Source organism: Acomys russatus, chromosome 9 (genome assembly GCF_903995435.1).
Source record: "Acomys russatus chromosome 9, mAcoRus1.1, whole genome shotgun sequence".
Classification (NCBI taxonomy): domain Eukaryota; kingdom Metazoa; phylum Chordata; class Mammalia; order Rodentia; family Muridae; genus Acomys; species Acomys russatus.
In genome coordinates, this window is record NC_067145.1 from 40763965 (window position 1) to 40779023 (window position 15059).

Consider the following 15059-nt stretch of genomic DNA (forward strand, 5'->3'; position numbering starts at 1 on the left):
TGTAATTAGGCCAATATGGCCATCTTTTTAAAAAGGTATTGGGGTTATGAACCCAGGTCCTTCTACTAGGTAAATGCTTTACCACAAAAGTAGGGTCTTACTCCTTTGCTTTTGAATTCATTTTTTTGTAGGATTTTTTTTTTTAAAGGTTTTTCGAGACAGGGTTTCTCTGTGTAGCCCTGGCTGTCCTGGACTCACTTTTGTAGACTAGGCTGGCCTAGAACTCACAGCCTCCCAAATGCTGGGATTAAAGGCGTGCACCACCACACCTGGATTTTGATAGGATCTTGATATATATCCTGGGCTGGCCCCAGCCTTCAGAACACAGGTTTCTGCTACCGGGTTTAATCCTTGTTCAGTTTTTATTACTAAGGCTGCCAGAACAGAAGTACATTGAAAAGTTATCCTCCCAGTGCTAAGAGGTTTCTAAACTGACTATGGCAACTTACACCTAATCCCAGTACCCACCAGGCTAAGGAAGGGGACAGTGTATCTGAGGCAAACCTGGGCTACACAACCAGATCCAAACCTCGATTTCTTTAACCACAAGAACTATTATAAAGGCAACAATTATATCCTTAGGTAGTTTTACAAGAGATACAATTCTGCAGATGTATTTTTTTTTTAATCATGAAATGTTTCATATAAAGCAGTAGATAAGAAACTATCTTCGTCTAAATCTGTTTTGTCTAATTAGAATCCTATAAACCCATGAAGTTGGATTCTGATAACTAGATCCTATTTCTAACAGTCTCAAAACTGAGACACACTTTTCCTTAAACTAGCCAGGCAGTCCAGGTCCCAGGTTACAGGTGCTGGCAGGAAGCACAGCCCATGTGCCTGCGGGTGAACTTCACTTTAGCTCTCTCTACTCCAAATTACATCACGCTTAGTACTTTTCAGTGCTGTACAACACACTACTGCCAATGCCGAGGCTTACAGAGCCTGTCACTAGTGACTTGGCATACAGGATTGTGGAGCGGTTTGCTTCCAAAGGATTTTAAGGTTTTCTATTAAGACATCTACGATTCATCCATAATACAGTTTCGGTTGGTTGTGACTTGAAAAATTCTAAAGCAGATGATGGAAAAGGATACTCTGAAGGGGAAAAAGAAATCCCCATATCTAACAAAAGGTGGAACTTGACTGGCTAAAACCCAGTGACAGCCACCGCACACTACCAAAATTGTTTCCGTGAACAAAAATGATCTGTAAATGTTAATATGCATTGACAGAGCCTTCAGGTGAGCTGAGCTCTCATTTTAGGTCGTAGCTCTTGGGACTGTCTGAAAGACTCAGACAAGCAAGACTTAACTCTGTTGCTAAAGTGCTGTGGGTCTTGCTTAGCTAATGATTTCCACCTTAGATGCACAAGAGCTACAAATTAATCCCTCCAGCAGGGTAACACCAGCACCCCAACTTGAAAGTAGTATCTGTAAAACTTACATAGAGAAACAAAAATAAAACAAAAAGACAAGATGCTGCAGTCACAAGTACTTTAATTTAAAAAAACAAAAACAAAAACAAAAACAAATCACTTATTTTAAAAGTAAACAGTGTTGCCATATTCTACTCTAAGTTGATACAAGTCAAAATACAGAGCACTGCTCTCACAGACAGTAAGCTGCTAAACCAGAAACCCACACACCTCGGCTACTCCAACCACTTAGCACTCAGCTGTGAAGTGAGACTCAAGACCCTCCACCCCAAAGGAACATTTGACTGTCAAACTATTTTACTTTAAAAGGTTAAACAACCCAAGCAGTTTAAAGAGTTTTATTTTGAAAAACATTACAGAGAATAGGAAATTCTTACAGTACCATCAAAAGTATTACAGTACAATTTTCCACAACAAAATTGGAGCACACAAGTCCATGGGAATCCTCGACTTCCTTGAACTGTCAACACACTGCACCCTGTATAAGTGGCTGTACCTGGAAACCAATGTATGCAAGTCCTTAGAATTACAAGTCATCAAGTTATAATGTTAACGATCTGGGGGAAATGACAGGTAGATTCTATTACCTGTGTCTGGGCCCAACTTCCACGGCAAGTTAAAGGCCAAGGCTACAGTAAGTCATCTATTAGCTGTATAAACAATAAAGTAATTACCGCAGCCCAATCCAGTTTGGAGATCTTACTGTTAGCACCTCTGTGAAGAATTCACTCAACTTTAGCTCTGCTATTAGTGGGAAAGGGGCCTTAGAGCTTATTTAAACCAGGCCTTCCCAATGTTTACTTTGAAACCAGGCGAACCTAAATTTGATTTACAAATGACTTAAAAAGTTGCAGGCTTTAGAAACTGAGTAACGAACTGTAAACAAATCTGCAACATTGTCTCAAAGATCAAAAAAGTAGGGGACTTTTTCTTTTTTATTTATTTTCTTAAACCTGCCGGATAACCAGCACGGCGGGTGGAAGCAAGACGATGCCGGGAGTTTTATCTTCTGCAAAGGGAAAGGCGTCTGGGCAGACGCGGGAGCGCCCTTGCCATGACAGGCCCCTCGGAGGCTCCTCCACGTGGGGACCGCACCGAGTCCGCGGCCGTCGCCTGGCCGCGGCGGCCCCGGAGCGCCACCCAGCGGCCCTTCGAGGGGCCTGCAGGCGCGGCCCGCTCCCGGCTCGCGGCACCCCCACCGCCGCCCAAGCCCGCTTCCCCTCTCCGGATGCACAAGGCCCAACCCAAGAACTGAGACCACAAAATGGCTGCCGGCGGCTTCGTCACGTGACCCCTTTGTGCCTTTCGGGGGGCCCCGAACTCCGCGGGATCCCCGGTACCAGTGGCCGGGGACGGCGGGAGGCCTTCGAGGGGGAGGGTGGGCTCCGCCGGGCCGCAGCGGCCGGGGACCGAGCACCGGGGAGGCGGGGGGGACAGGCCCGGCCGGCGACCGAGAGTCGGCGGCGGAGAGAAGATGGCGGCCATTTTGTGTGGGTCTGCTGCTCCGCCGCCGCCGCCGCCGCCGCGGGCAGCGGAGGGCGCGGGCCTGGCGGCGGGTCGGACAGGGGAGTTAACACGTACCGACTCCTCTTCCTTCTCCATTCCGGTGGGCATCTGCGGCACGGCCCGGTTTATCGAGGCGTATTCGTGCAGGTCGGGCAGATCCTCACAGCGGAAGACCGGCAGCGGCTTCGAGGCGTCCAGCGCCCGCGCCCGAAACGACAGTTTACTCATCTCAGGCGCAGCAGATACCTCTCCGCTCTGGGGAAACGGCCCCGGCCAGCGGGATCATGGAGAACCGGGGTTTCGGTCTCCACTCGCCTGCCGCTGCCGGGGACTTGGGGGCGGAGCGCAAAGCCCGCCGTCCGGGCCCTGACACCAGCCGGGAGGGTGGGAGGCTGTGCCGCTCCGCGCCTCGCTCACTCGCTCTCTTCAATACGCCATGGCCAACATGGCGGACATTAAAACTCCACTGTGCGCTCTTCAGCCAACCCCAGCCATTCCCCACACTGCATCGCGCAGCGGCGCGGGCACGCGCGGGGGGGAGCGCGGGCTCGAGCGGGCGCCGGCGCGGCGCGGCATGGAGCGCGCGTCCCGCCAACCCCCGGCCCGCCGGCCTCGCCTCGCCTCGGCCGCTCCGCCCGGCCGCGAGCGCCGCCCGCCCTGCGCGGTCCCTCGGACGGGCGAGGCGGCGAGCGGCTGCCGGCGCCCGCGCGGGCCCTGGAGAGGCGGCGGCGGAGGAGGAGAGCGGCAGGGATGCTCCTCCGGCCTGCGTCCCGGGCGCGGGCACCTGTCACCGCAGGGCCGGCCGCGCAGGGCGAGCGCAGCGCAGTGCGGGAGGCCCAGGGACTTGGAAACCGCGGGCTAACTCTAAGTCAGACGAAAGTTTTGGTGTAATTCTCACCAGGCTCGGCGTCAAACCACCGGTCAATCTCCCATTGCTTACAAATGCCAAAGTAGTTTTTTTTTCTCTTTCAATCCTGCATTTTGTCACCGTTTTTAGTACAATTGAAACAAGCAGAATAATTATCGCAAACTGTAACAGTCTTTGGTGAAACATTTAAAACACAGTTCCCAATGCCCAGAGCCAGTCGTATTGCCAGCTAGCTCCTGAATTTCTGTTGTATTAGAAGAAACATAGGTTCGCACTCTTGCCATCTGTTCTCTGGAAAACTTTATAAAATGGGAGATTAAAAGTTAATCCATTAAAATGCAGATGCTGCTAAGACTGCTACTATCTGGTTTGTATTTCACATGAAAATACGTGCCCAGATATCTCCTTAAAGTGAGATTATTTTATAACTTGAGAGGACTGTTAGGATGGATTTTAGAAGTGGCAAAAATTCAAATGTTCATCAAGATTTTAAAAACATGTTATAAAGTCTGCCTTCCTCCCTGAGGGCCACATAGTAAAAAACAATTCACTATTCTTGAATAGAGGGTTTGATGTGAACTCTTAATTAGTTTAGAGTGCACAGGCAAGCTATCTTTGAGGTTTGTTTCCATGTAACATTAATTACAACCCTTGTCCCACAAGAGCACGTTTCGCTACACTCAGGCGGGGGGCGGGGGGGGGGGGCAGCGGAACAGGGCTGCAGCTCTTCAAGGTTACCCTAAGCTCCAGCAGTGGCAGCTTGTCTCCGGGAGGCGGTGGGACTTTTCACCTGCCTTTCCTGCAGCTTCCGGGTTCATTACGGACGAAAGTCAGTGCTTATTCGTTGGAACTGGCAGAAGTGGCCTGTAACTTAGGGCTAGGCTCTACTGAAGTAGTCACAAAGTTTTGGGAGATGATATCCAGGTGAGATTATGCAGATCAACACAGGTTATGGGAGGGGAAGAGAAAAGGAGGGGGAGGGCAGGAAGGAAGGGTAGATAGATGTCGGAGCCCTAGGAACCGGAAGAACTGCCAGATCCACCATGGAACATGGCCCTTATTTAGCCAGGTTCAACAGTTGGGGGAACATAGGCTGAATATTATTACAGTGGCAGTCCTCTGGCTTGTAGTATGAGGTTACTGAAGATTCCAGGGGACAAATGGTGTCTTCAGCCAATGAATGAGCCAAGGAAATGATTATTTTGATCTTCTTTGGAATGACAGCCTAAAGGCTCCCAGGTAGGGGATGTGGTAGCAGGCACCAGGTCCTGGGCTCCAGGCCCAGCAACATAAAGCAGACTGACAAGCAGCCTCGGGGTGTATGTTCCTACAGCCTACACAGCAGTAACATCACAGCCTATGGATGTATGTTTCTACACCTTACATAGCAGTAACCTTTTTATAGCCTATGGATATATGTTTCTACACCTTACATAGCAGTAACATCACAGCCTATGGATATGTTTCTACACCTTACATACCAGTAACCTTTTTATAGCCTATGGATATATGTTTCTATGCCCTACACAGCAGTAACATCACAGCCTATGGATATATGTTTTTACACCCTACAGCAGCAGAAATGACACTGCAGAAATAAATTCTGTAAGGAGCCCCCCACTCCCTGATTTCAAATCAAGTTCTCCATTCATATCCTTGTACCCTGGAACCCAACTCTCAGGCCCATCTAGGTTTCTCAGGACCCAAAGGAGTGTTGCTCCTCTGCCACATTCACTTCATACCTCCTCATTCTGAGGGGCAGGACAAAGTAATAAAGATTCAGATCTAATTTTTCTCAGTTCTCCCACCAAAAGGTTCCTTAGGAGGAAAAACCAGTAACCCTGCACTGTCTTTAACATTCTCTTCCAGGTATTGCTTAAACCTCTCTCTTTTGTTTCCCTAAGTACCCCCAACAAAAGGTACATGAACTTCTCAGTGGTGTAGAAATGTATACTAGTGCTGTACGCTGAATACATTTATTTCTCAAACGGAAATGTGTTTGGGAAGAGATTTGTAGTTTAAAATGCCTGTAGTTCATATCACAAATACATACTGAACTAAGGTGATAATGGTCTCTCTCTGTAGGAGACACAAATGAGAGTACTGAAGCAAGCAGCAGCACAGGGAAGTGCTGAAGAGAGCAGTCAGGGCAAGGTGTGGTGCAGACCTGGGATTCCAGGCTGGAGGAGGAAGAGGCTACGGTTGGAACCAGCGTGGATTAAAAAAAGCAAGCAAGAGCCAGGTGTGGTGGCACACACCTTTAATCCCAGCACTCAGGAGGCAGAGGCAGGCGGATCACTGTGAGTTCGAGGTCAGCCTGGTCTACAAAGTGAGCCCAGGACAGCCAAGGCTAACATAGAAAGAGACCTTGTCTCGAAAAACCAAAAAAAAAAAAAAGCAAGCAAACAACGCACGGCCATGTACACACACACACGCATCCTCACCCTACACTCAGAAACACACATACACACCTTCGTGGTGTGGCAGCAGACAAGTTGACCAAACATCACAGGATGGCAGCATGCATGGGATTTGGCTCTGAGGGGGAGTGCAAGGGGGAATGAAATGGTAGAAGAAAGGTATTTGTGGAGGAACTGCGCAAACAAGACAGATGGAGGAGTGGCTGCCAGGTATTCAGCCAGAGGAGAGCGGAAGGCTCCTGCATGAACAGTGTAGAAGTGGCTGGGCGTGGTGGTGCATGCCTTTATTCTGAGCACTGGGGAGGCAGAGGTGGGAGGATCTCTTTGAGTTCAAAGCCAGTCTGGTCTACAGTGTCAGTTCTAAAAACCCTGTCTTGAAAAAGCAAAAAGAAAAGAAGAATGAAAGAAAAGAGATGAAAGTCTTTGGAGTTGAGTTGATTACAGGCATTCTTGCTGTTTGTTCTGAGAGAGGGTCTTGCTATGTAGTCTAGGCTGGCCTGGAACTCAAAATCCTTTTGCCTCTGCCTCCTGAGTGCTGGGGTGCAAGTGGTGAATTGTCGTCCTGTTGTGTTGTGTGTGTCTTTTGAAAGGTGGAAGAGATGCAAAGACACGTTTGCACTCAATGATACAGATGGATTAATTTTAGGACAGTTTTCTTACTCATAAGAAAGAAGGCATGAAGGCAAATGAAGAGTAATGCAAAGAGTTAAATTTCTTGAGAGAACAGCAGGATTAAATAGCATAATACCAGTTTAGTTAGCAGGAGTCCAGCTTCCCCATTCCTGTAAGCACTTAATAAATATTTACCAAATATTTTTTTTTTTTTTTTTTTTTTTTTTAAGATTTATTTATTTATTAATATGTATACAGTGTTCTGCCTACATGTACACCTGCAGGCTAGAAGAGGGCATTAGATCTCACTATAGATTGTTGACCCACCATGTGGTTGCTGGGAATTGAACTCAGGACCTCTGGAGGAGCAGACAGTGCTCTTAACCACTGAGCCATCTCTCCAGCCCCCAAATATTTTATTCAGAGCTAGAGCAAAGCAGTCCATGCTGGAGAAACAAGAAAACACAATATGTACGACCTCTCAAAGGGAGATGCTACTATTGTATTTAATTGAGGAAATATTTTTTTTTCTTTTGAGACAGCGTTTCTCTATATAGCCCTGGCTGTACCGGAACTCGCTCTGTAGACCAGGCTGGCCTCAAACTGAGATCCCCCTGCCTCTGCCTCCCAGTGTTGGGATTAAAGGCACGTGTCACCGTTGCCTGGCTGGAAAATAGCATCTTTAAAAATGAACGGACTGTTGGGCATGGTGGTGCACGCCTTTAATCCCAGCACTCAGGAGGCAGAGGCAGGTGGCATGGATTGATGTGAGTTCGAGGCCAGCCTGGTCTACAAAGCAAGTCCAGGACAGCCACGGCTACAACAGAAAAACCCTGTCTCGAAAAAACTAAAAAACCATTTTCCTTAACTTGTTTTTTGTTTCTGGCTCTTTGAGACAAGGTTTCTCTGTGTAGCCCTTGGCTGTCTAGGACTTACTTTATAGACCAGCCTGGCCTTGAACTCAGAGATCCGCCTGCCTCTGCCTCCCGAGTGCTGGGATTAAAGGTGTACACCACCATGCCTGGTGTATTTTATTTTCATAATAAGCCACAGAAGAAATGACAGTAAATAATTCTTCTAATATAACACTTAAAATATAGACTGGGTGTCCTTTATGATGTTGTTGGGTTTTTAAACCTGGAAAATGCTAGAATGTAACTGTTACAGTTTGCATTGCATTTAATAAGAGTATCCTAGAAATCCTAACTGCATGGTGAATTCCCTACAGCGTGATTTATACTTACAACTTAAAGACTTCTTGACGCAGTTCCACCCAATGTGGACATTAAGATAAACTCCTACAGGACATCTTACCATGTAAAGTATATTTTACAGTTATAGAAAGTCTACTTACCACCACCCAGATTTTGTTAAAATTCAGAATCTCCATCCCTCTAGGGGTGCGTGGGTGAGTTTGACCGTCTATAAGATGTGTCCCTTCAGCTCCTACAAGTCATGGGGGTTTTGCTTACCCTGTAGGCAGGCAATTGAGACCCTCGGTGGCATTTAATGGGGAGTTGACCCCTTATAGCTGGAGAAGTGATGGAAAGCCCAAGTCGGAAACCACTGAAACCTGCGCATGGACGGACCTGAGTTTAACAGAGAGAGCGGAATTCTTTTCTAAGTCATGGTTAAGTCTAACTCATGAACAACAAGGTGGCCAGAAGATTAAAATTCCATGTTGGAAAAACATATTTTTTAAAAAGGGAAGAATTGCTGGGCATGGTGGTGCATGCCTTTAATCCCAGCACTTGGGAGGCAGAGGCAGGCAGATCGCTGTGAGTTCCCAACCAGCCTGGTCTACAAAGCAAGTCCAAGATAGCCAGGGCTACACAGAGAAACCCTGTCTTGAAAAACTGAAAGTAAGAATTAAATTGTCTGTGTAAGAAACTGTGTGTGGTCAAAATATCTGGCAGAGTGGATCTCAGATGAATTGTGTTAATTCCTGTTGACACACCCAGCCCACTCAGGTGCACACCTGAGGCTTGGAGTCCAGGAAGGGGGAAGTGTCGAGCGGGACGCAGACTCCCAGCTCCAGGGGACAAGCCTCGTACATGTGCCTAATGCTCTTGAGCAGTGCGAGTCAGTAAGGCATACAGGGCACAGGAGGGTAAAAGGGTGAAATCTGAGGGGGAAAAAAAGGCTGCCAGTGGAGCAATAACCAAAGCAAACGATCAAACAGGCAGACTGGCAGGAGACAGGAGGGCACTGCAGAGTGACGCTACGCTACGTTGCTATTGCTTCTACACCAGGATGGGGCTGGTTCTCTCTATCCTGAGTACACAGTTAGCTGTCAGCAAATAAGCTAACTTGAGTGAAGTGGAGTGTTGCTTGTCCGAGTAACACCATCCTTATGTGCACTCTGCATCCAGGTCCCTGTTCCTTCCACAGGAGGGGAGAGAAAGTGATGACTCAAACCCAATGCAGCAAGATTACAGGTGTCAGAAGTGAGCCACAGAGTGACAGGAGCAGTGCCCAGAGGACGGAGCCCCAGGGAACATCAGAGGGAGAAGAGCAGAGAGAAAACTACAAGAGGGAGAGTGGGCAGAAGCTTGGAGACAGGCTGAGCTCATCAGGAGAACGAAGGGAGGAGAGAGTGCCGGGGAGCGCGGCCTCATCTTTTTATAGGATGCTTTGTGCAAACTGGCTGGTGAGCGGACAGGTGAGCTGGAGGAACGGCTGGAGGACCAAAGCCAAGCAGAACTTCATTTCCAAGTGCCCTCCTATAGTGATTTTATTAAACTTGTATTTATCTCTCTAGTGTTGGAGGGGAGGTAATGCCATGGCCATGTGTAGGAGTCAGTACTCTATCCATCATGTGGGTCCTGGGCACGATGTCAGGTTGTCAGGCTGGGCGGCAGGCACTCAGCCATGGCGCCATCACGCTCCCCCTGCCCTCCAATTAGGCCTTTGTAGTTTCTTGCTGTTATGGGTTGAATGTGATATGTCCCTCATAGGCTCATGTACTCGAACATGGGGCTCAGCCGGCGGTGGTCCTACTTTGGGAAATTGTAGAACCTCCAGACACAGGGTCTAGTTGGCAGACATAAGGCCTAAGGCATCAAGAATTCCATGGTAGCCTTGCTCCCACTGCGGCTCCCTGCTTCCAAGCTCCCAGTAGTATAAACTCAGCCATGCCTTTCCCATCAAGAGGGAGCCTTCCCTTTCAACTGTTCCTCTCCTGAGGGCTTCTGTCTGCTATTTTGTCACAGTAACAAGAAAAGTAACTAATTCTTTCACCTGCCAAAAGGAGTAGCACTGCCAAAAGGAGTAGCACCACCTTGTTGCTCAGGTTGAGGTCCTAGCCCCAGGCTCTCAGTACTCACCTTCATGGCACCGCTCAAATTAAGAGGGCGCATTTCACACATGCATGCATTTTTTTTTTCCCTAGTACATCCTCCTTCAGGGTTCAAAGACATAGAAGCTACTGCACCAAACAACCCGGGGTAGAGTTCACATCCAGATCTAATTTCCTGAGAACTGAGTTTCCCAAACATAAGACACATAAGTACAAATCCAAGGCAAGTAGTGCTGGGCGGACCCCCTGAGATGTTGTAATGTGACTATTTATTCACAAGGTTAACATTTTGGTGTTTTCCTTTCTGCAAGTCTTTTGGGGTTTGCTTTGTTAGGTTCTGATTTTACTTTTTCCTTTGCTCACCTTACAGTGATACACTACCACTTTCTTATTGATAACAACTATCTGTTTCATGGCCTTTGTGTCTGCATACAATTTGAGGATGTTCCCTTATCACTAAATCGTTTTTTTTAAAGTATTTGATTTTTTTTTTCAGACTGTGTAGCCCAAGCTGACCTCAAACCTGTTACCTCCTGCCTCACTATCCTATGTTTAGTCTAGTAGCATGCACCAGAGCTTTGTTGTTGTTGTTGTTGTTGTTGTTGTTTTAAGTATTATCCTCTTAAGGGGCCTTTCATGCTAACACATACAAGACCAGGTATGGTGGTGCACACCGGGAGGTGGAAGCAGAAGGATCTGAGAGTCTGAGGCTACACAGTGAACTTCAGGACAGTGATGACTATATGGAGAGACCTCATAGCAGCAAATAAATAAACAGAGAAACACAAAGACTTTTTTTTTTCTTTTTTTGAGACATGGTTTCTCTGTCCCTGGCTGTCCTGCCACTCACTCTGTAGACCAAACTGGCCTTGAACTCCACCTGCCTCTGCCTCCTTCCTTTAATCCCTCCTGGGATTAAAGGCATGTGCCACTACTGCCTGGCAACAGATATAATCTTAATGGAACACTTATGATAAAAATGATTTTTAAAATGTCTTGTTTTAAGGCAGAAAAGAAGCCTGGCCTTTAATCCCAGTATTTAGGGAGGCAGAGGGAGGCAGACTGCTGTGAGTTCAAGGCCAGCCTGGTCTACAAAGGGAGTTCAGGACAATGAACTCTATACAGAGAAACTCTACCTCAAAAAACAAAACAAAACAAACAAACAAACAAAAAAGAGAACGAATGTCTATGGTTCTTTGAATAATGATGATTTTCTGTGTCTATAAAAATTAAAGTGAACCAACTGCTTCATTTGGGCACTGGGGGAAAAACTTGATTGTAAATACTATCATTTATTTCCAGAGATTATTTGGCATTTTCCAAAAGTATGTTTGTGATTCATGAGTCTAGATACTGAGCTAAGAGCTCCATAGTTATATAAAAACAGCAGGGGCTGGATGTGTAGCCCCGTGGGAGCTCAAGTCCTGGGGTGCTGAAGAAATAAATGAATGCATAAACTAATAAGCCTGGGAAATACTACAAATTATACCTTGTCCTTTAAAAAGCTGTGAGTTCATGATGGATAGGCTCAGAGGCAACCCACAGAAAGAAATGGGAGGCTCAACACAGTGGGTCTCTGATGCATCTGAGTGTACCTACAGCACACTTTAGCAAATTCTAGTCAGGACAACTCAAAGAGTCAGAAAATTTCCAACCACATTATGTAAAAAAATGCCTGACACACAAGCTTTGAAGAAGCTTGAAGGTCTATGTAGCCATAAAGCATTATATTTATTACCATTAGTTAAGATATTTTTAAAGAAGATTTTGTTTTTATTTTTATTTTTAAGGGTGTGTGTACATGATCATAGGTGCCTGTGGATGCCCGAGGAATGTGTAGATCTCTGGCAGCTGGAGTTAGAGGTGGCCCTGAGCTATCCCACAGAGGATGCGGGAACTGAACTGGGTCCTCTGCGAGAGCAGCAGGTGTTCATAACTGTTGAGTCCTTCTGCAGAGCCCAAATAAGGTTTTTATCCTGATAATAAATGCTAAGCAAGAGGTTTAAACAGAGGGCAGAATTCCTATAGAGACCAGAGTTGAGCAGGTTGCTACCCTCCAATATTTTTGGTGCTTCAGACCCTATAGTTAAAAACGTGCAGCTTTATTCAATCCTCCAAATATGAACCTGGAAATTGCTTTACTCTAAGCCCCTGGAACTGTTCTTTCTCATTTCAAAAGCTAAGACTCATAAACCCATCGTGGAGGCTGCTCCAAAAATTAGATGAAAAACTTCATGCAAAAAGAGTGCCCAAGCCAGCACTCCCTCCCCCTCCTGAAGCTCACAGGCTGGCTTCAAACTTGTGATCCTCCTGCCTAAGCTTTCCTAATGCTGGGGTTATGGATGTGTGCCACAGTGCCCAAGTTCACAGGGCCTGTTTTTAAAGAATATTGTAATTATTTTCCCTTCCAAGCTTTACTCCTTGCTGTGCCAGGGAACTGAACCTGGGCCTCACACATGCCAGGCAAACATCCTATCACAAGGTCACACCCACAGCTCTGCAATTTACTTTCTGTACGCTTGGCATGAAAGATACTAGTGTCTGTAAGGGCTCTGACTCCTTTAAGTAAAAAAACAAAATCCTCAAACCAAACACTTACATGATATTTACAGAAGTAGCGTATGAAAGCATAGTATTTTCATGGTTGTTTGTTTTGATTTCTTTCCGTATAGGAGATTTGCACCATTCAGGCAAAGGAAGCTTATATCAGGAGCACCCCTTGCTCTTTTCACCTCACTGCCACAAGACTAACCTTCAACCAAAAGGTTATCTAGTGACTGCTCAAGCTCCCTGGCCCAAAGCTCCCGAGGCAAGAGTTACCCAGGGGAAAACTCCCCTGGGTATCAGGGCTTCTTCTTGACACGGCCAGCTATTGTTGGCCTCAGGGAGAGTACAACTGGTAAGTATAAGTGATCATTTACATTCAAAGCACCCACAGAAACTAGAAAGAACAGTAGCTTCCTGGGGTGAAGATCTGATAGATGCCAGGCTAACATCCACTCTTTACCATTACTGTTCTGGTTTCAACACCACTGTCCCTGAAAAGCTTCTGTGTAGAAACCGTGAGTGAGCAGCTAAACCCCATCACATGGACCCAACCATGTCTCACGATGCTCAATGTACAGGCCTGGCACCAACTGAGTCCAGTGATCATAGACTACAACCTCAAAAATGGGAGCCAAGTCTTTCCTGTGGACTTTCTCAGGCCTTCTGCGATGAGCCTCAGTTGACCAACACAATGGCACTACAGAGAGGACTGATGACCTCACACGTATGGTGGAAAGAATGAACCCTCGGTCTCTCTCCTCTTAGGCAATTATCCAGAACAAATGACACAGTATAGTGGGAACAGTCTAAACTCCCAAGTGCCATCCGAATATAAGGAAGACAGACAAGTCCATTCAGTGTCAGCGCAGCAGCCAGGAAGGAAGGGTACCTGTTCAGTGCTCACAGTTAGTCATAGATTTAGTTGCTAGGGAGGCTCCTTCACCCACTTTGCTGTCGTAAGAAATCCTTAAAACAATTTTACTTATTATCTTGCCACAGCTCATCATTGGGCTTGAAAGAGGGCCTAAACCAGACTCAGTGTTGCCAAATGCTGGACTAGCCATCAGCTAAGCAGTCCTTCTTTCCCTGAAGAAAACTGTAAACCCTGGACCTTAAACACAAATATTGCAAATTAAGTCCCCTCCCTCCCTCCCTCCCTCCCTCCCTCCCACCCTCCCTCCTTTCCCCTCCATCTGGTTCTCCATCCCCCTCACTAAGGATGGAACGCAGGGCTTCGTGTACAGTAGGCATTCTGTGTCTCCAATAAGAGTTCCTGGATGCAACCTCTTATTCAAGGCAACATTAATGCGCGTCCACACTTTTCTATACCAGGCTTTGGGGGACACCATGCTTGCACTGCCCCATTCTCTTTCCCTGTCCAAACACAAGTCTTTGTTTTTGTTTTCTTAAATTGTTTCAATGTCCATGCTCTGAAATTTTGAGGCAATTTAAAGTTCACAGTCTATCGGAAGAGTAATGCTTCTCCCCCCGCCCCCGAGACAGGGTTTCTCTGTGTAGCCTTGGTTGTCCTGGACTCGCTATGTAGACCAGGCTGGCCTCAAACTCACAGCGATCTGCCTGCCTCTGCCTCCTGAGTGCTGGGATTAAAGGCATTTGCCACCACGCCTGTCGAATCATGGTTCTTAAGCATTAATCGTGAGCAGACTTTGTACAACTGTCTTCCTCAAGTCTTAGTTCTCAGTGGGAATAAAAAAATAATTCTATGTAAATATAAAAGAAGAGGGGCTAGAGAGACGACTCAGTGGTTAAGAACACCAGCTGCTCTTCCAAAGGACCAATGATTCATACATTAATGGGTTTGTAAAGGAAGGGCTTTGTGGTAAAAGTGAACTCTCTTTCTCCTTCTCCCTCTGCTTCCTGACAGCCATGAGGTAGGCAGCTTAGCTCCATCACACCCTATCTGCCACGATGTTATGCCTCACCACAGGCCTGGTTGACCACTGGGTCAAGTTCCACTCCCAGCACTCATATGAGGGAGAGTTCAAAATCATCCAAAACACCAATCAAGGGACCCGATGCCCTCTTCTGGCCTCTGTGGGCCATTCATGTGGTGCACAGAAAATGCCCACACAAATAAAACAGAGAGAGAAAAAAATTTAAAGAGCATTAATTTCATAACAGTGCCAGCTCCTGCTGTGTTTCAATGACTTGCCTTAAAAAGCAAAATGCATTTCCAGCCACTTGACATTTCTAGAATTGACTCATGAGTAAGTGGAAGTTGAATCCATAACGACCCATCTGTCTTGTATCAATGGTTACTCGCGGGCATCTTATTTTCAAGGTGGGCTCCAACGCTCTGCTGCCAGCCAGCTGTGTGATCTCCTCCCTCCCCCTGTGCTGCTGGGAACC

General features: G+C 46.8%; 1 protein-coding gene across 3 annotated transcripts in view; it reads right to left on the reverse strand.

Moving 5' to 3' along the window:
• Positions 1-15059, reverse strand: part of Epc1 (enhancer of polycomb homolog 1) — an 82297-nt gene that overhangs the window by 52119 nt on the left and 15119 nt on the right. The window contains exons 1-2 of one of the 3 annotated variants that reach the window (XM_051151188.1): positions 3020-3474; positions 1644-1934 (exon numbers count right to left, since the gene is read on the reverse strand). The exons of 1 other annotated variant lie outside the window; for it this stretch is intronic. In XM_051151188.1, coding sequence (XP_051007145.1) covers positions 1902-1934; positions 3020-3172 — 186 coding nt within the window. In that variant the 5' untranslated portion in view covers positions 3173-3474 and the 3' untranslated portion in view covers positions 1644-1901. Of the gene's footprint in view, positions 1-1643; positions 1935-3019; positions 3475-15059 lie in introns of those variants that run through there. One more of the 3 variants, XM_051151186.1, reaches the window with a different exon arrangement.